Source organism: Mobula hypostoma, chromosome 21, assembly GCF_963921235.1.
Source record: "Mobula hypostoma chromosome 21, sMobHyp1.1, whole genome shotgun sequence".
Classification (NCBI taxonomy): Eukaryota; Metazoa; Chordata; class Chondrichthyes; order Myliobatiformes; family Myliobatidae; genus Mobula; species Mobula hypostoma.
This window is the reverse complement of record NC_086117.1, coordinates 12,863,647-12,883,726: the sequence shown is the minus strand read 5'-3', so window position 1 is coordinate 12,883,726 and position 20,080 is coordinate 12,863,647. Positions and strand designations below refer to the sequence as shown.

At 43.1% G+C, this 20,080-nt stretch overlaps 1 protein-coding gene across 1 annotated transcript in view; it reads left to right on the top strand.

Annotated features, from left to right (window-relative positions):
• The first annotated feature begins 5,380 nt into the window (after positions 1-5,380).
• si:dkey-34e4.1 (carboxyl-terminal PDZ ligand of neuronal nitric oxide synthase protein) overlaps positions 5,381-20,080 on the top strand; it is a 146,135-nt gene continuing 131,435 nt past the window's right edge. Inside the window, exons 1-2 of the mRNA XM_063073436.1 lie at positions 5,381-6,373; positions 6,924-6,995. Of these exons, the coding sequence (XP_062929506.1) occupies positions 6,269-6,373; positions 6,924-6,995 (177 nt within the window). The 5' untranslated portion in view covers positions 5,381-6,268. The remainder of the gene's footprint in view (positions 6,374-6,923; positions 6,996-20,080) is intronic.

Below are 20,080 nucleotides of genomic sequence, written 5' to 3'. Positions count from 1 at the left end.
CGGGCTCTTGAACCAAAGCGGATAACTTCACTCAAGTTCACTTGCCCCATCACTGAAATGTTCCCACAATCTATGGATTCATTTTCAATTCCTTCATTTCATGTTCTTAATATTTATTGCTTATTTATTTATTATTACTATTTCTTTCTTTCTGTATTTGCACAGTTTGATGTCTTTGGCACACTGGTTGAGCACCCATGGTGTGGTCTTTCATTGATTGTATTATGGTTATTATTCCATTATAGATTTATTGAGCATGCCATAAGAAAAGAAATCTGAGTTGTGGTATCATATGGTATCATATATGTACTTTGACAATAAATTTACTTTGAACTAAAATAATCATGTGTTACAGCAGTGGTGTGCAGAAGAGCATCTCTGAATGCACAACACATTGAACCTTGAAGTGGATGGGCTACAGCAGCAGAAGACCATGAATATACAGAGTGTATATGGAATGGTGTAGGATGTGGACCACTTAACCTCTGAACCAACATGAATACATTTTAAGCTAGTAGGTTTAGATTGCTTACCATGTATAAGTAAATTACATTATCAGCAGATATAGAGAATCATTTTCTCCACTGTAACTCATCCATCTAAATTTACTCGTTCCAGCTCTCTGACTGTGTTCCAATCATAACATCAGGTTGATTCTAAATGATTCCAAGGTTTTTAATCTCCACAAGGCAACCCAGAAGTCTATTCCAGCTGTTGATGTAAATTAGAAACACCAGGGATCTTGATACTAATCACTCGGGTACGCCATTCAGTTTAATTCTGTGGAGAAACTTACAGTTTTCTGCCCTTCAGTCGACATTTAATCCAGGTCTGTGGTCTAACGAAGAGTAAGGATTTCAGGTTGTATACTGTCTGCATTCTCTGATCTTAAATTGAACCATTGATCTGCCCTTTAAGATGCGATAGTGATCTTGGGTTGAGATTGGGTGTCATGGTAGCATGGGGGTTTAGCACGACCCTTTCACAGCTTGGGGCATCAGAGTTCAGAGTTCAATTCCAACACCATCTGTAAAGAAGTTTGTTCGTCCTTCCCATGGAGACGGTGTGCTTCTTCTGGGTCTTCCTGATTGCTTGCACATTCCAAAGGCGCATTAGTTAGTAGGTTAACTGGCCATTGTAAATTGTCTTATGGTTAGGCTCAGGTCAGATAGGTGGGTTGCTGGGCAGTGTGGCTTGTTGGGCCTGTTCTGTGCTGTATCTATATAAAAAAACCCTCTTGTGCATCTTGTAATTCAAAATACTTTAAAAAAAATTAAGACAGATTGGACAAATTGGACCTTACCTTTGTTTTCAGATTGATGGCTGTTCACCTGATTATCATTAGTGAACAATCATATCTAATTGGTGTAATGAGATATTAAAACTCTCCAGTTGTCCTGATCTATTTTGCCACCTTTTGAGAAAAGAGCTGCCATTTTCATAATCTCCTAGAGCCCCTTGTGTCTCTCTGAACATCATCAGCACCTGATAAATTTAACTCAACATTCTGCTTAATACTCAAAAATAAATACCATCCATCTCCATGGAGCTTTGAAATTACAGCCTGTCTAGTTTATTTATGCTCAAACAATCAATTTTACTTAGAGCATTGATGTTCAGGCATGGCATGATGCATGGATCTTCTTAGATAAACAGGAGAGTAATTGTATTCATAGTGTCTTTCATATGAGAATCACAGAGTACTACAGCACACAAACAGGCCCTTCAGCCCATCCAGTCTGTGCTGAAATGTTATTCTGCCTCGTCCCATCGACCAGCACTTAGCCCTTGATACCCCTCCCATCCATGTACTTGTCCCAACTTCTCTTAAATGTTGCAGTCGAATCCCCATGCGCCACAACCACTGGCAGCTTGTTTCACAGTCGCACCACTCTCTGAGTGATGAAGTTGCCCTTAAATATTTCGCCTTCCAGCCTTAAACTATGACCTCTAGTTAACCTCAGTGGAAAAAGCCTACTTGCACAGATCGTGTCTATACCCTTCATAATTTTGGATCTCCTTATCAAGTCACCATTATCCTATTCTCCAGGAAAAGCAGTCTTAAACTATTCAACCTTTCTCTATAACTCAGGTCCTCAAGTCCTGGCAAGTTTTCTCTGTACTCCTTCAATCTTATTGACACATCTCCTGTAGTTGGTGACCAGATATTATCATGATAACCTGAATCTGTTCCCAGAAAATGAATTTGTTGTCAGTTGTTTTGTAAGGTAAAGAGACAGCTGATACGTGAATAGCATTATCCCAGAGGGAGCACCAAAAAACAACCATGATATAAATAAACAGCTCACCGGTTCTGGTAATGTTGGTTGAGTTATAAACTTTGAGCAAAGTTCAAAGTAAATTTATTATCCAAGGGCATTTATGTCACCATATATTACCCTGAGATTCATTTTCTCTTCTAGGCATTTAGAGGAAATACAAAAGAATTTATGAAAATTCTACATAAACAAACTGACGAACAACTAATGTGCAAAAGAAGACAAATCATGCAAATAATTTTTAAAAAGTAAATAAATAATATTGAGAACTTTCATTGTAGAGTCCTTGAAAGTGAGTCTATAGGTTGTGGAGTCAGTTGAGCTTTGAGGTAAGTGAAGCTATCCACGCCCAATGGTTGTAAGGTATTATTAATTGTTCCCGGTGTTCCTGAATCTAGAACAGGGGTTTCCTAACCTGGAGTCCATGGACCCCTTTGCTTAGTGGTATTGGTCCGTGGCATAAAAAAGGTTGGGAACCCCTGATCTAGAGCAGAACGCAGGCAAAACTTTAGGCTTTTTAAATGGAGTGACAGTAATTATCATGAGAGTGGGGGTGTGTCTTGGGTAGTGTCATACTCTCAGACAGGGCTATTGACAAACAGCACCTCCTCAGTAATGCACTAAGTTGTAAGTCATAATGATGACTCTGATGTATCTAGTGTTTCAATTGTAATAAAGCATTTTGTAATAATGACAGGAGTGTTTCAAAACAAAGCTGATCAGGTGTTCAGGTAGATGATGTCGTGCTTTGTCAAAGGGGTCAATTGTAACATATCCTGGTGCTCCACACCACCTTCTTATCGTCAGACACATTGGGTATTAAATGCTTGGCTTTGCCAGCACTACCTGAATATACAGAATATAATAAAACCAATGAAGTGCTTAACAATATGAGACCTTATGATGACAAGAACGTTAATAAATACACATTATAAAATTGATTCGGCCAATCAACAACAAGGGCAATCCTGATGAAGAGTTGTGGCCTGAAACATTGTCTGTTCATTCCTCTCATTAGATGCTGCCTGAACTGCTGGGTTCCTCCACTGTTGTGTGTTTGTTCCTTAGGGGCAATCTGGAGTGGATTCTTGGACCCAGCTGGGCTAGTGTCCTCCACGGGAGCTCTCTGGATTTTACAGCACACCAGACAATCTAGCCCAACTCCACCACTAGCTCGGCCAAATCCAAAGCAGATACATTAGGGGTTTTGAGGAATCTCTTAGATAGGCACATTGTTCATTGGCTTGCTTTTGTGCCATGTCATGTGACATAGACGATCATGGTCTTTGCATGGCCATGATTGCCCTTAGCAAATTTTTCCGTTGAAGTTGTTTGCCATTGCCTTCATCTGGGCAATGTCTTTACAAGATGGGTGATCCCAGCCATTATCAATACTCTTCAGAGATTGTCTGCCTGGCGTCAGTGATCACATAACCAGGACTTGTGATATACACCAGCTGCTCATTCGACCATCCACCACCTGCTTTATATGGCCCTAATCATGCTACACCTTGCCCAGACTAATGGAGGAAAAGATTTATCTCCACCCACCACCCACGATAGGCACATAGATGATAGAAAAATGGAGGATTATGTAGGAGGGAAGGGTTAGATTAAGCTTAGAGTAGGTTAAAATGTCAGCTCAACATTGTGAGCCAAAGGGCCTGTACTGTGATGCAATGTTCTATGTTCTACGTTCTAACTCAATGCTGGAATCAGGAGCAAATAAGGAGATGCTGGAGTGACTCACTAGGTCAGGCAGCATCAGTGGAAGGAAGTGGACAAAGGATGTTTAGGATTAAGTTTATGTTAATGTACTGTTACTGCTCCTTCAAAGGGCTAATTTTCACACATTTATACATTATGTATACCTTCTCCTCCAAGAGGACAACACATTTGTCCTGGTTTGGAGGCTTGTGTGCCTCAATGAAGAGCTATGTTGGCTGGAGGCAGGGCTTTAAGCTTTGGCTTTTGGTAGAGTCACTCATGCCAAACAAGTCAAAGGGTAGAGGCCAGACTAAGAGTGGTCCACTGGTCTTCTGGGTTTTGGGGTTCAGCTTAGGACTAACAACCCTGACCGGTAAAACAAAATTGTTGTGGAAACAGCAATGAAGAATCCTCAAACACAAGGAATTCTGCAGATGCTGGAAATTCAGGCAACACACATCAAAGTTGCTGGTGAACGCAGCAGGCCAGGCAGCATCTCTAGGAAGAGGTACAGTCGACGTTTCGGGCGGAGACCCGACAGTCCTGACGAAGGGTCTCGGCCTGAAACGTCGACTGTACCTCTTCTTAGAGATGCTGCCTGGCCTGCTGCGTTCACCAGCAACTTTGATGAATGAAGAATCCTTCCGCATCTGAGTGAGACAGTATTCCTGAGTCTTCACCCAGGTCTTGCATGACTGACCGTAGTGAAAATCAACAGAAAGCTACTGATATGATGAAGGAATCCCTGAACAGGGCCAGAGATGGAGGACCTTCATTGCTGTCCTAAACGCCAGTGGTGTAATGGGCAGTAAGTACTGCATACCTACTATAATAATAAAACTCGATCTAGACTGCAGCCTCGACGAAGGGAATGCACCTGAAACGTCCACTGTCCACTTCCCTCTACAGACGCTGCCTAACCCGCCGAGTTCCTTCAGCAGTTTGTTTTGGTTTCGATGCCATTTGTGAAATAGCAAAGGTTCAGGAGCAGATGGGATCCCTGCAGAAGTTCCAAAGTCGATGGAGAGGAAATTCAGGCACAGATTCTCAACCTCATCACCCAAACCCGAGAAGAGACATTGTAGGGACATATCCTGTTGACAGTCTTCAACAGGCAAATGTTTCATCTGTTAATGGGAGCATTAAATCCATTTTCAAGCATTACGATGTATATTGCCTCGCTAGAATAGCGTGGCTCGGCCGCCGGAGCTGCTGCGGAGACACAGAACAGATTCCGCACGTTAACCGCTGGAGTCCGAACACTGGAGCGCGTCCGTATTTCCTGACAATCCAGGCGGGACGGTCGAGGGGTGTGTGTGTGTGTGTGTGTGTGTGTGTGTGTGTGTGTGTGTGTGTGTGTGTGTGTGTGTGTGTGTGTGTGTGTGTGTGTGTGTGTGTGTGTGTGTGTGTGTTGTTAATCATGTGATGCAACTTTGATCCAATTGGGAAAGAGACGAGTGAGGCTCCTGGCTCATGAGACAAGCGTTTTCAAACAGTCAATGGCACACACACACACACACACAGTGTGTGCAGAGCCCCGGGCGTGAGCTACGTGTGTTACAAGTAGTTGGAAATCCTCCAAGCCGATTGCCCAGATTCTCTCTCCTTATTGTGAACGGATCCGCTGACGGAGGGATCGGGAGCCGGCAGGTGAGGCTGCCGGGCTGAAAGAACTCGTGCAATTCGGATGTATCTTCCCGGGCCCTGACAGCTGCCAGCGTCCCGAGCGGGGTCTGCTCCGTTCTGGGGGTCGGCCCGGATAGTTCTCTGCATTTTAACTCTGTCGTGGCAGTCTTTCACCTTGGACGCGAATCTCTCTCTAATCTTTTTTTCTGGGAACCCGCGCTCTGACTTTCTCTAGTTCTGTGCTCTGAGAGAATCCTCCTCTGTCTATCTCTCGCTCCCCTCACCTCTCTTCATCCCCTTACCTCTTCCTCTGTCTCCCTTCCCCTCACCTATCTTCCTCTTCCTCCCTTCAGCCTTCCCTTTCTCTCTTACTTCACCTTTCTCCTTCCCCTCCTCTATTCCCTTGCTTTCTACTTCCATCCACACCCTCCTTCCCATCCCTGTTCTCTCCCTTTCCCCTCAAACCCTCCGTCCCCACTCTCTCTCCCTGTCTTTCTCCCATCTTCACCGCACCCCTCCGCTTTTGCCGCACCTCCCCGCTCTGATCCCGGCTCGGAATTCCCCTCACCCCGCGCTGCGAGAGCCTGCTCCGGGTGTTATGCACCTGCTGGCGCCGGCGCTGCCGACGGTGTGTGACGGCGGGAGGACCCTTGAACATGCCGGTCAGGAGCGGCTACAACTTGGTGGACGATGTTGGCGACCCGAGGACTCCGCTGCACAACGAGGAGGCTTTCCAGCACGGCATTCACTTCCAGGCCAAGGTACCGACCTCCCGTGGCACTGTCTCATTTTCCCTTTTAGAGTAAACAAGGCGTGAAAGACCAGGTTAAATCCGAGAGGGGCAGAAGGCGCGAAGAATTGTGTGTAAAACAGCCCTGGCTCACCACTACTGTATTCAGAAACCAAACTGCTTCACATGGGTGCTTTCCCTTCCCGTGAAAAGAACTGTTGGAAGATTTTGAAGAGGAATATTAGGATTTTTTACTTAAACATGCGGTAGAGCTGTGGGCATTAGGGAATTCGCGGCTTTTATGTAAAGATTAAGTTGCTTGTGGTTTGAATTCAGGGCACGTTCTGAACTTTTATCATGCCTTGTGGCTAGTGAAAGAGCGGCGGTTTGAACTGAAGCCTCTCACTGCATTGGTTGGGATGGAGTCGCGGTTTCAATTAGCAGTTCGAAATTAACAAAAGCGACGGCGGCAGTTTCCAGGCTGGCCTTGAAGCCAACGGTAGCCTGTCTCCTGAAGCGCAGCCCAGCCGGGATATCGCTGCCAGCTGCACACTAACACAATGAACCCTTTTTGTTTCAAGTACGTCGGGAGCCTGGACGTGCCGAGGCCAAACAGCCGTGTGGAGATAGTGGCGGCTATGCGGAGGATTCGGGTGAGTGTTGGGAACCTTTCCCGCATTTCTGAATGTGTGACCCGTTGTGTGGAGACTCGGTGGGGTGGCGTAGCAGAAGTTCCGTTGTAGATCACAGGCGGGCCGACAGGTGCGGTGTCACCTGGAAATGAAGGTCTCTCCGGGCACGTGGTCATTTACTGTCCATCCTTGGTGGCTGATATAGTATCTCCCATAAAAGTTGACGATATCGTCCTTGAAAATGTAGACCGCTTTCCCTACCTTAACAGCATTCTCTCCTCAAAATCAGGCATTCAAAGTCCAAAGTAAATTTATTATCCATATATTTCACTGTATACAGCCCTGAGATTCATGATCTTGCCCCTAAAAGAATCAATGAATGACCGCGCTACAGAGCAGGCTACCAGCGTACAAAGACAACAATGTGCAACTACAAAAACAAATAATGATAAATAAGCCATGCATATTGAGAACATGAGATGAAGAGCCCCTTGAAAGTGAGTCCATTGGTTACGGGAATATTTCAGTGATGGGCAAATGAAGTTATCCCCTTTGTTACATATTATTATTTAATTATTTATGGTTTTATATTGCTATATTTATACTCTATTGGTTGGTGTACCTGTAACGAAACCCAATTTCCCCCGGGATCAATAAAGTATATCTATCTATCTATCTATTTCAAGAGCCTGAAGGTTTAGGGGTAATAACGGTTCCTGAACTTGGTGGTGTGAGTCCTGAGGCTCCTGATTGACTCAGAGACCAACCACCTCACGAGTAGTGGAAGTGGAACCTGTGCAAGATATAGGGAAAGAGAGTTTGAAGATTGCAATCTACAGATCCAAACTTTTGGTCTATAGAGCAGTGGTCCTTCCTACATTTTGCTGTATGGAGCTGAGTCATGGACTACCTACAGTAGGCAACTGAGAGCCTTGGAACAATGCCACAAAAATATCCTTAACAAAGATTTTGAGGATCAGCTGGAAGGACAGACACATTAATAGCAGCTACAGGAGGAGGCCTGCTGAAGACCCACCAATAGACAACCCCCTTGAAGAACATCATACTCAACTCCAGTGGTTGCTCTACTATTAATCTTCGGTGGTGGATTTGGACAATTTTGATTAATGCATACTTAACTATTGGAGGCACTGTAGCGTAGCGGTTAGCACAATGCTTTACAATACAAGCGACCCCCAGTTCAATTCCTGCCGTGGTCCGTAAGGAGTTTGTACGCTTTCCCCGTGGCCGCGCAGGTTTCCTCCTGGTTCTCCGGTTTCCTCCCACAGTCCAAAAGATGTACCAGTTGCTTGGTTAATTGGTCATTGTAAGTTGTCCTGTGATTAGACTCAGCATTTTTGTGTCTGTTGCTTGGATTTCCAGCATCTGCAGATTTTCTCTTGTTTGTGTCAGGAACAATTGTTACCCCTAAACAAAGGGGCTAACTCACTTGACAATCACTGAAATATTCTCGCAGCCAATGGATTCACTTTCAAGGACTCTTCATCTCATGTACTCAATATTTATTGCTTATTTATTATTAATATTTCTTTTTGAATTTGCACAGTTCGTTATCTTTGGACACTGGTTGCCCGCCCTTTTAGTGTAGACTTTCATTGATTCTTTTATGGTTATTGGATTTATTGAGGATGCCTGCAAGATAATTGGGGATTGCTGTGTGGCATGGCTCAAAGTGCTAGAAGGGCACATTCCACACTGTATCTCAATAAATAAATATTAAGCCATTAAAATACACAATAAACATGAATGGAAGACTGCCATTTCAAGGACCTTTTCAGGGAGAATCAGTGTGTGTTACATAAAGTGTGATTGGGAAAAGTAGCCAATTTGTACACTGTAAGCTCCTACCAACAGCAGTGCGTTAATGGTACCGTAATCTGCTTTTGTGAGATTGAGTGAAGTGTAAACTGCAGCCCAGGTCCTGGGAATTCTTTAACTAAAACAGAAAATGTTTGAAACCTGATGACATTAATATCAATTTCTCCTGTTTAAAAAAAAAATTCCATCCCCTCCCCTCTTCTATTCCCCACGCTAGCTTCTTCCCTCTTCTGACCTACCTATCACTGCCCCCGGGACCCCTCCTCATTCCCTTTCTTCTATGGTCCACTCTTCTATCAGATTCCTTCTTATTTATCTTTCCAACCCACCTGGCTTCACCCGTCACTTCCAGCTATCCTGCTTCTCCTTCTCCCGCCTTTTTATTCTGGCATCTTCCCCCTTCCTTTGCAGTCCTGAAGAAGGATCTCGGCCTGAAATGTTGACTGTCCATTTCCATGGATGCTGCCTGGCCTGCTGAGTTCCTTCAACATTTTGAATGTGTTGCTTTGAATTTCCATCATCTGCAGACTTTCTTGTGGTTATGAAATGTTGGAAATACACAGCAGGTCAGGCAATACCTGTGGATTGGAACTCTATTTCTCTCTCCACAGATACTCAGTTTCTCAACATTTTCTGTCTACTTTGTAGTCCCACTATCTGCAGTGATTTGCTGTTAGAATGGGGAGAATTCTGCTGATCGAGTATGACATAATATCATGTCATGATTTAGACCCTCTTGACAGAGCAGACAAGTATGTTGCTGACACAATAGTGCTCCCTCAGCATCAACCTGAGATTTTTTTTTGTTGAAAGCATTGTATAACGCAAGCAACACACAGAAAATGCTGGGGGATCTCAGCAGTTCAGGCAGCATCTATGGAGAGGAATAAAGAGTCGTTGCTTTGGGCTGAGGCCCTTCATTAGGACTCAGCCAAAACGTTGACTGTTTATTCCTCTCCATGGATGCTGCTTGAATTGCTGTGTTTCTCCAACATTTTGTGTGTGTTTCTCTGGATTTCCAGCATCTGGAGAATCTCTTGCATTTATGTTGGTTGTTGTGTTTGTGTGTATAATGCATGTACTGTGTTCCTGTGTTCTGTGGCAACACGTATGTTAAAGAAAATATTACTACTTAAGACTTCCAAAGAAGCTCTTCTACTTAGGAAGTTTATGTCATGAAAAATACTTTCAGTTTTTGCCTTGGCAGATCTAGTCATGAAGCCCAGAATAATACTGAGTTCCTTTGTGAATTGAAGCAGGGAGTATGGGTCCATGAATTCACATTGGAGCTCAACACTTAAGCGTATTCTGAATTTTGTGTGTGTTACTCAACATTTGCAGAGTCTCTTCTGCTTAAGCAGGAGTGTTTGTTGCAGAATATCACCAGACAGGCATCCGTTTCCAAGAATCAGATTAGTTTATTGCGAGCAGAGGCGACACAGTGAACGCTTATTGTTTGGCAATGGGAATGTGTGTACAAAATTTGCCTGTGGGCAAGGGATTTCTCTGTTGTAGCAAGCGAGTTTCGTCCACAGTCAAAGGGCTGATTGGTAAAATAAAATTAGCCTGGAACTGCAATTATAATCATTATCCAGCAGCGTTCCTCCCTCATAGATTCTGAGGGTGCTGTTGACTGAGATGGACTTAGCTGGAAGCACTTTGCAGTGGACAGAGAAATGGAGTCAAGAATTCAGTTTGATGATCCTTCGTGGACTGAAATGTTGATCCAGTTTCTCCCTCCACCGATGCCGTTTGATTTTATTTTTTGTCTTTTTCCCCTCTGTTTTCTGGGTTTGTTTTGGTTCTTTCCTATTGACGTAACTGTGAATGCCTCCAACACTTGGACAGCATGCTGAGTTTCGCAGTTTAGTGAGTAATAATCCCGTATTAAAGAGATGATCACATGAGATTCTGAGGGAGTTGATGTTGAATGGTGTTGCCCTTCATCTGCCATTCCAGAAGTTGTGAATAGAGTTCCCAAAAAAAAAGGTAATCAGTTGAAGAATGAGATAGGAGAATTCTTTTTCTCTCCGGGGTTACTGCTGGAATTCTCCACCTCTGTTAAGTGTCACACTTTACAATAGCAGCGATCCAGGTTCAATTCCTGCTGTTGTCAGTGAGGAGTTTTTATGTTCTCCCCATGACCTCGTGGATTTCCTCTGGCCACTCTGGTTTCCCCCCACATTGCAAAGATGTGCAGGTTAGGGATAGCTGGCAAAGGAAACATGGCGACACTTGTGGGCTGCCCCCAGCACATCCTCAGACTGTGTTGGTCATAGACACAAACTATGCATTTCACTGCATGTTTCAACATACATGTAACAAAACTAATCTTGAATCTTAATCTTTAATCCCTCAGTGCTCTGGAGGATGTGAGGCTGAATGTATTCAAGGCTTAGATAGACTACATCAGCAGTGTTTCCCTGGTATGACAAAATGGACTCTTGAACTAGCAATCTATTTCATTGAAATCTTGCAACTAACTGTTTACTTGCACAACACTTTCTCTGTAACTGTAACACCGCATTCTGCTCTCTGTTATTGTTTCACCTTTTACTACCGCAATGCACTGTTGTAATCAATTAACCTGTATCTGTAATCTTCAAGAGGGGTTTTTCATTGTGCCTTGGTGCGTGTGACGATAATGAACCACTAAACCAGTTTAAAACAAGGAAGTTACAGAACAATGGAGTCAAACAGCAAAACTAACAGGCCATTTGGCCCATCATGCCCATGCAGACTGTAGCGGCAAAAATTGATCCAAACTCAAAACGACAATTGCCGCCAGCCTGCGACCGCAGATGGAGTTGTCCACAGCTCCAATGATTGCTCCGAAGAGTTGAATTCTTTATTTTGATCCTTTATTAGCAATTAGGAAACGTACCATTAAACATTATTGAGCGTTGAGCCATAGGACACTTAACGCTGCTGTGCAGGTTGACAGTGTTGTTAAGATGGCATGTGGTGTGTTGGCCTTCATCAACCGCGGGGTTGAGTTCAAGAGTTGTGAGGTAATGTTAAAGCTATATGACCTTAGTTAGAGCAATACACATCAAAGTTGCTGGTGAACGCAGCAGGCCAGGCAGCATCTCTAGGAAGAGGTACAGTCGACATTTTGGGCAGAGACCCTTCATCAGGACTAACTGAAAGAAGAGCTAGTAAGAGATTTGAAAGGGGGAGGGGGAGATCCAAAATGATAGGAGAAGACAGGAGGGGGAGGGATGGAGCCAAGAGCTGGACAGTTGATTGGCAAAAGGGATATGAGAGGATCATGGGATAGGAGGCCCAGGGAGAAGGAAAAGTGGGAGGGGGGAAAAAACCCCAGAAGATTGCCAAGGGGACAGAGGGAGAAAAAGGAGAGAGAGAGAAAAAGAATTTGTGTATATAAATAAATAACGGATGGGGTACGAGGGGGAGGTGGGGCATTAGCGGAAGTTAGAGAAGTCAATGTTCATGCCATCAGCTTGGAGGCTACCCAGATGGAATATAAGGTGTTGTTCCTCCAACCTGAGTGTGGCTTCATCTTTACAGTAGAGGAGGCCGTGGATAGACATATCAGAATGGGAATGGGATGTGGAATTAAAATGTGTGGCCACTGGGAGATCCTGCTTTTTCTGGCGGACAGAGCGTAGGTGTTCAGCAAAACGATCTCCCAGTCTGCGTTGAGTCTCGCCAATATATAGAAGGCCACATCGGGAGCACCGGACGCAGTACATTACCCCAGCTGACTCACAGGTGAAGTGTCGCCTCACCTGGAAGGACTGTCTGGGGCCCTGAATGGTGGTAAGGGAGGAAGTGTAAGGGCATGTGTAGCACCGGACGCAATATATCACCCCAGCCGACTCACAGGTGAAGTGTGTGTTGCTTGAATTTCCAGCATCTGCAGAATTCCTCATGTTGACCTTAGTTAGATCTCACTTGGAGTACTGTGTTCAGTTCTGGTCACCTCTCTACAGGAAGGGTGTGGATAGTATAGAGAGAGTGCAGAGGAGATTTACAAGGATGTTGCCAGGATTGGAGAGTGTATCTTATGAGAATAGGTTGAGTGAACTTGGCCTTTTCGCTTTGGAGCAACGGAGGGTGAGAGGTGACTTGATAGAGGTGTATAAGATGATGAGAGGCATTGATCATGTGGATAGCCAGAGGCTTTTTCCCAGGGCTGAAATGGCTAACATCAGGGGGCATAGTTTTAAGGTGCTTGGAAGCAGGTACAAGGGGGATGTCAGAGGTAAATTCTTCACACAGAGAGTGGTGCATGCGTGGAATGCACTGCCAGCGATGGTGGTAGAGGTGGATACAGTAGGGTCTTCTAAGAGAGATATATACATGGAGCTTAGAAAAATAAAGTGCTATGCGGTAGGGAAATTGTAGGTAGTTTCTAGAGTAGGTTACATGGTTGGCACAGCATTGTGGGCAGAAGAGCCTGTAACGTGCCGTGGATTTCTATGTTCTATATTCCATGTTATCTCAGTGGTCAGCAAAGATAGGACCTCTGTGGTCCCAAGCTACAAAGTACCATGGAATAAGTATGGATATGTAACTTATTCCCTCCCCCCACGCAGATAATAAATGTATAGCTCCACAACACCTACACGACTCCTACACAGACGATTGAGTACCTACTTATTCTAATTCATTTACCATCATTTGGTTTACATGCCTTTTAATGGCTTGGAGATTCAAATGTACGTCCAGCTGCTTAAACACTTCAAGACTACCTGTCTCTATTACCAACTTAGGCAGTAGCTTCCGCAACTCAGGATGGAAATTCTCTTCTGATCTGCTCTAAACATTTTCCCTCTAATTTTCTTCTGAGGGGGGAATAGTTCCCTGTTGTCTACCCTTCTGTCACCCACAAAATTTTGTATATCTCTATCAGATCTTCATTACAGGTGAGAGGAGTTGAGATCAGGATGAATTCAAAGGTGATCTTATTGAATGGCAGAGGAGGCTTATGTGGTCATATGGCCTTTCTGGTTTTTATTTCTTACGTTCTGTTGGTATGGAATATTTTCCAATGAGTTTTAACAGCAGAAAATGGGAGAATTGACAATGTGTTGCCCCATTTGCTAAAAAGAATTTTCAGTTGTTTTTGTTTGGTACAGTCATATCAAATTAGCTAAGGGATATTGTGTAATGTTACCTAATATTTTTGCCGTCACCAATTACCGTTGAGAAACCTGTTCCTTGCTGCAAAGTGAATACTAAAATGGGGAACATCTGATTGAGCAGTAATCCTCTCAAAAGCTAGCTACGAAAGTGCTGCTCACTGGTGTTGAGATAAATTGGTTATTGAAAGCAGCTCTTGCATTTCTGCTGACACCTGGACCTCATTATCAGTGCCTTCATATCTAAAATGAATTAGGTACATACAGTCCATCTCATGAACTCTGCTGTGGACAGTCCCAAGGCCGGCTGCAAAAGGAAGGTTTGGGCATAGGGCTAGCAACCCCATTGTAATGGCCGAACCGAACCAAAACAATTGCTGCTGCCAGTGACCCTATGGATTTGTTATACTTGCTTGACATACCCTCATTCCAATAATGATTGCTCCAAAAGTCAAAGATGTGCATTTGATCTTTATTAGAAAACGTACAATCTTGAAGTGATGAAACTTCAGCTCAGCATAACTGAGTGGTCAGCAAAAAATATGACCTCATTTGGTCCCCATCTACAATCACACTGCTTCGAACAAAGCACAGATGTAACTTATTTCCTTCACTTTTACCACGCCCCTGCTCATGTGACTAATTACCATAATAAACACACAACACAGATACCGTGCAGATAGAAAACAGATACATGGCTTCTACACACCCATCCCAAAAAATTCCAGTGCTACAGAAACACCAACAGAAGCTTCAAAGACCTCATCCGTGGGAGAGGAAGGATACACCAAGAAGATGGGTTATGCCTGGAGACAACCTGAAAGATTGGCCCAGGGCAAAGGAGCCTGGCAAGCTACTGTTGGTGGCCTTTGCCCCAATACGGGTGACGGGGCTCAAGAGGAAGAATTGCACTTAATGAAATAGTTCTGATTTATAATCATTATTGTAACATGGAGTGCAGGAGAAAATTTGCACACAGCCAGCTCTTGCAAACAGTGATGTTTGTAAAGCCCAGAAGTTTTGTATTTTTTTAATGATATTGGTTAACAGGTAAATAGTAGCTGGGACATTAAGGAATAAATCCCCCTTTTTTCTTTGAATAGTGCCATGGGGCCTTTATTATCTACCCAATAGAGTATACCACAACGTACCTCAGTTAATGCAGCACTCACTCAATACCATGCAGCTTTAATGTTGTTCTGAGGTCTTAGGAGTGGGTAATGGGCCACTATGTCTATGCTGTGATTTAGGACGTCCAACACCCAGGACATGCCCTCTTCATTGCTACCATCAAGGAGGAGGTCAAGGAGGCTAAAGATACTCACTCAATGTTTCAGGAACAGCTTCTTCTCCTTTGTCATCAGATGTCTGAATGGACAGTGAACCCATGTACACAACCTCAATATTCTTTCTCTTTTCTTTTGCTTTCTTTTTGCACAAGTTGTTTAATTTAATTTTCATATATATTTCTTATTGCAATTTAAAGATTTTTATTATTATGTATAGCAGTGTACTACTGCCACAAAATCACATATTTCACAACATATGCCAATGATATTAAACCTGATTCTGATTTTGCTGACCATTAAGCAGTTGTGTGTACTAATTCCATTTACCAGCATTCCCTGACTGGGAGATTCAAGAGCTCATCTAGATACACCACCTTCCGTGGTAGCATAGTGGTTAGCGCAACAGTATCACAGTTTGAGATGTCAGAGTTTGGAGCTCAATTCCGGTGCCGTCCGTAATGAGCTTGTACGTCTCCTCGTGACTGCGTGGGAGTTTCCTCCGGGTGCTCTGGTTTACTCCCACAGTGCTAAAGTGTACTGGTTAGTAGAATAACTGGTCTTTGTAAATTGCTCATGAAGCCAGAGGGGCCTGTTCCACACGTTATCGCTAAAGAAAAATAAATAAATAACCCTCTCGAGAATGATTTTGAGACGTTGAAGTGTATTGGTTATTCAGTTCTCCTCTGAACCTTTTTGGCTTTTGAGCTGTTTGTGATAAGAAGCATTGATCTTTGCTCCATTTCGTGGTGCTGTTAACAAGTGAACAGTGCAATCAAACTGCTGCGGTGATTTTCACGCGAAACCTCACTTGTTATCGCCTAAATAACCTGCTAAGGAAGCAGGTATTGAGCACATGACTACTTCATGTGAATATTGCATGTGATGCTTTTCTCCTTAGCTGTAGGCTGCTACTGAAGGGAACAAAAGCCGGAAGTGTATGCAGTAAGTCGAAGTAAGGACGTCTGAACAAACTGGTGGCATATGTTTTCAATGTTTCTGTGAGAAAGGCCCAGGTCATATGGAGGATATGAAAGCTTCAGAGAGGGTGCAGAGGAGATTTACCATGATGCTGCCTGGATCAGAGAACATGCCTTATGAGGATAGGTTGAGTGAGCTCGGGCTTTTCTCATTGGAGAGAAGGAGGTTGAGAGATGACATGATAGAAGTGTACAAGATGATGAGAAGAATAGATTGAGTGGACAGCCAGAGAAGTTTTCTTAGGGTGGAAATGGCTAATACAAAATGGCATAACTTTAAAGTGATTGGCAGAAAGTATGGTTGGGGGGGAGATGGCAGAGGTAGGTATTTTACACAGAGTGGTGGGCGTGTGGAACGCAATGCCAGAAGTGGTGGTAGAGGCAGATACATTAGGAACATTTAAGAAACTCTTAGAGAGGCACATGGATAATAGGAAAATAGAAGACTAGGTGGGAGAGAAGGGTTAGGTTGATTTTGGAGAAGGTGAAATGGTTAGCATAACCTTGGGGGCTAAAGGGCCTGTGCTATACTGTTCGGTATTTCTGAGGGATGAGATAAAATATTGGCTTTTCCAACAAAACTGAAAATTAGCAGCTTCACTATGTTGCCTTTGAAGTCCTAATGCACCTGATTACCTGTGGCATCAGCATCATGAGCATAAACGCAAAAGATTTTGCAGATGCTGGAATTTGAGGAACCCACACAAAATGCTGCAGGTCAAGCAGCTTTTACAGAGAGGAATAAAGAGTCAGCATTTTGGGCTGAGGCACTTCATCAGGACTGGAAAGGGAGGGGGAAGAAGCGGGATTAAGGTGTGTGTGCGCGCGCGTACGTCAGCATTGGTGGGAGAAGGGGTGATGAAGTAATAAGCTGGGGTTGATTGGTGGAAAAGGTAAAGGGCTTAAGAAGTAGGAATCTGATAGGAGAACACAGTAAACAATGGGAGAAAGGGAAGGATAAGGGGCACCAGAGGGAGATGAAGAGAAGAGAAGGGGTAAGGGCGGGAGCCAGAGGAGAAGGGGTGAGAGAGGAGTCAGAATGGGGAATAGAAAAAGAGAAAAGGGGGAAGGGGCAAAATTACCAGAAGTTAGAGAAATTGATGTTCATGCCATCAGGTTGGAGACTATCCAGATCGATTATGAGGTGTTGCTCCTCTAACTTGAACGTGGCCTCATCGTGTCAGTAGATGGCCAACATGTGAGAATGGTAATGGGAAATCAAATTGGAATGAGTGGCTACTGGAAAATCCTGCCTTTTGAGGCATGCAATGTGAAGGTGCAGCTTTAATATTCATCTGGCCATCCTTTACTTTCCGTAACTTCTGCTGCACATCAAATGCAATATCTTGACTGGCACTAAGTCCTGATATCTTTCCAAAGACTATGTGTATCCTCATTACATCTTTACCTTCAGCTCTCTTTCTGTACCCATTCCTGTCTTCCTTTCAGTGCTTTCCACCAGGTGTAAGCCGGCAGAGAAAAAAAGTTTTCTCCTTTGTTCTTCCGACACGACTCACATTATTGTCTACACCCACCGTGCCATTGTTACTGCAGTCACTTCAGTCATTATACCTTCTCTAACTTTCCTCTGTTCCTGTTTCTGGCCTCTGTCCAATGAAGCACACAGAGATATCTTCCATTTGTCAATTGCCTGGGCTGCACTTGTGGTTTAGAGTTACAGAGCATTTTCATACAACTCCATCCTTCTCTGGAGTCTTATTACAACGCAAACTAGTTCTAGAATAAAGGCTGGTTACAAGAGGATGGCTTATCACCCTTATTCAGGTTGCTTTAATTACTGCATCTCCAATATGGTGTTTGGATAGACATGTATTGTCCTGGGGCTTTTGGGCATCAGTATAGTTCTGAATGTAAAATGATTGTTGTTTTACAGATCAACATTTTAATATTAAAAGATAACTATAATTGCTCTTGCTATCTATCACTGGCATTCTTTGGTAAAGTTGTAACTCGACTCTGCTACAGCATACTGCAGTGGTTTTCTTATTAGGATTTCAGTCAAGTTTAATAACGTATCAAATTGAACTGAATACACGGCATAATAATTAAGGATTTAACCAAACTGCAATGTCTAGAGAGGCAGGATTTGGAGCTGTGTAACTCTAGGATGGAGTAGTTATTGGCCTGTTATCTGTGGTAAATGTGGTCAGGTATAATTCTTTCAATTTGAGGTTATGAATTAAGTCAACTATATAAGATTGCATATCCTGTAAAATACTGTTATTGATATGGCAAACGATTTGATGGCATTGATGAACAATGATGTTGAGTATTTTGTATTCTAATAATTCACTTTTTCTTGATTCTTTAAGAATTGTTGATTGTTATCATGCACTTTATTGTCTGAAATGTGGCACAATTTGTCTAATATCAAATGAACAATGCTTGAAAACAAAAGGTAACTATGCCTTTGCTACTTATTGAATTTATGTTACAAAAGGCAAGAACAAAATATTTTTCTGCCTTCCAAACTATGGTTAGAGATTTTCTTTTCTCTCTGCTTTGCACCGCGTTATGTGCCACTCTTGGGTACCACAGCAGCTTAGTGGTTAGCACAATGCCTATTGCAGTCCGGGGCATCAGAATTCAGAGTTCAACTCTGGCACCGTCTGTAAGGAGTTTGTCTGTTCTCCCTGTGGGTCTCCTCCTGGTGTTCCAATTTCCTCCCACAGTCCAAACTACTGGTTAGATGGTTAACTGGTCATTGTAAATTGTAATTGTACTGTGATTAGGCCATTGTTAAATAGGTGGGTGACAGGGCAGTGAGCTTGTTAGGCCGGAAGGGCCTTCTCCACACTATATCTGTAAATAATAAATAAAAAACAAAATTTAAAAAATCATCCAGACACCAGGCAGAGTGTAGGATTGGATTATTTTTTATTGAACTGAGCAACTTGTTTATCTTTCTGAGAGAAAGATTTATTGGTGTCAGATATTGAATTCTTAATCAATGAAATAGGCTTTTGTTGAGGCAGCATGTTGATGAAAATACTTAAACTCAGTTCCTGTTGCTGTATGTTGAACAGAATTCATTAAATTCCAAATGGCAGTTTGAAGCAGAAAATATCTGTGCAAATGGAGTAAATACTCTACCTTTTAACTAAGTCTTGTTTATTTTGCAAAGTACAATGTAGATTTATTATCAAGTTACAAGTTTCTTGTTGGCATTCACAGTAAATACAAAGAAACACAATAGAATCAATGAAAAAGTGCACACAGCCAAGATGGACGGACAACTAATGTGTAAAACGCAACAAATTATGTAAATGCAAATAAGGAAAATCAACCAAAAATAATAAATGATGAGAACATGAGTTGTAGGGTTGAAAGTGAATCCATAGGTTGTGGATACTGTTCAGTGTTGGGGTGAGTGAAGTTATTGACTCTGGTTCAGGAGGCTCGTGGTTGAGAGGTGATAACTACTCCTGAACCAGGTGGCATAAAGGTTCCTGTACAGGGATTCCCAACCCTTGTTATGCCACGGGCCCCAGGTTGGGAACCCTTGTGTACCTCCTTCCTGATGGCATCAGCAAGAAGAGGGCATGGCCTGGATGGTTGTTGTCCTTCCCTGCAATAGCGCTCTGTGTAGATGTGCTCAGTGGTGGGGAGATCTTTTCCTGTGATGGACTGGGCTGCTTCCTCCAACGTTTATGTGCTTTGAGTAGATTACTCTCAAGTTCAAAACATTTTTGAGTTCACAATTAACTTCATTATTTTCTAATTAAATGGTGGCCTTATGGCCTCTTGTTGTTCAATATTCCTGTCCGGAATTTTTCAGCTCTCTAAGCCTGGAGCCACCTCTGACCTTGAAAACAACAATCAGATATGGAATCTGATTACATCAAACATTGCATATAGCGCTGGTTTTCTGT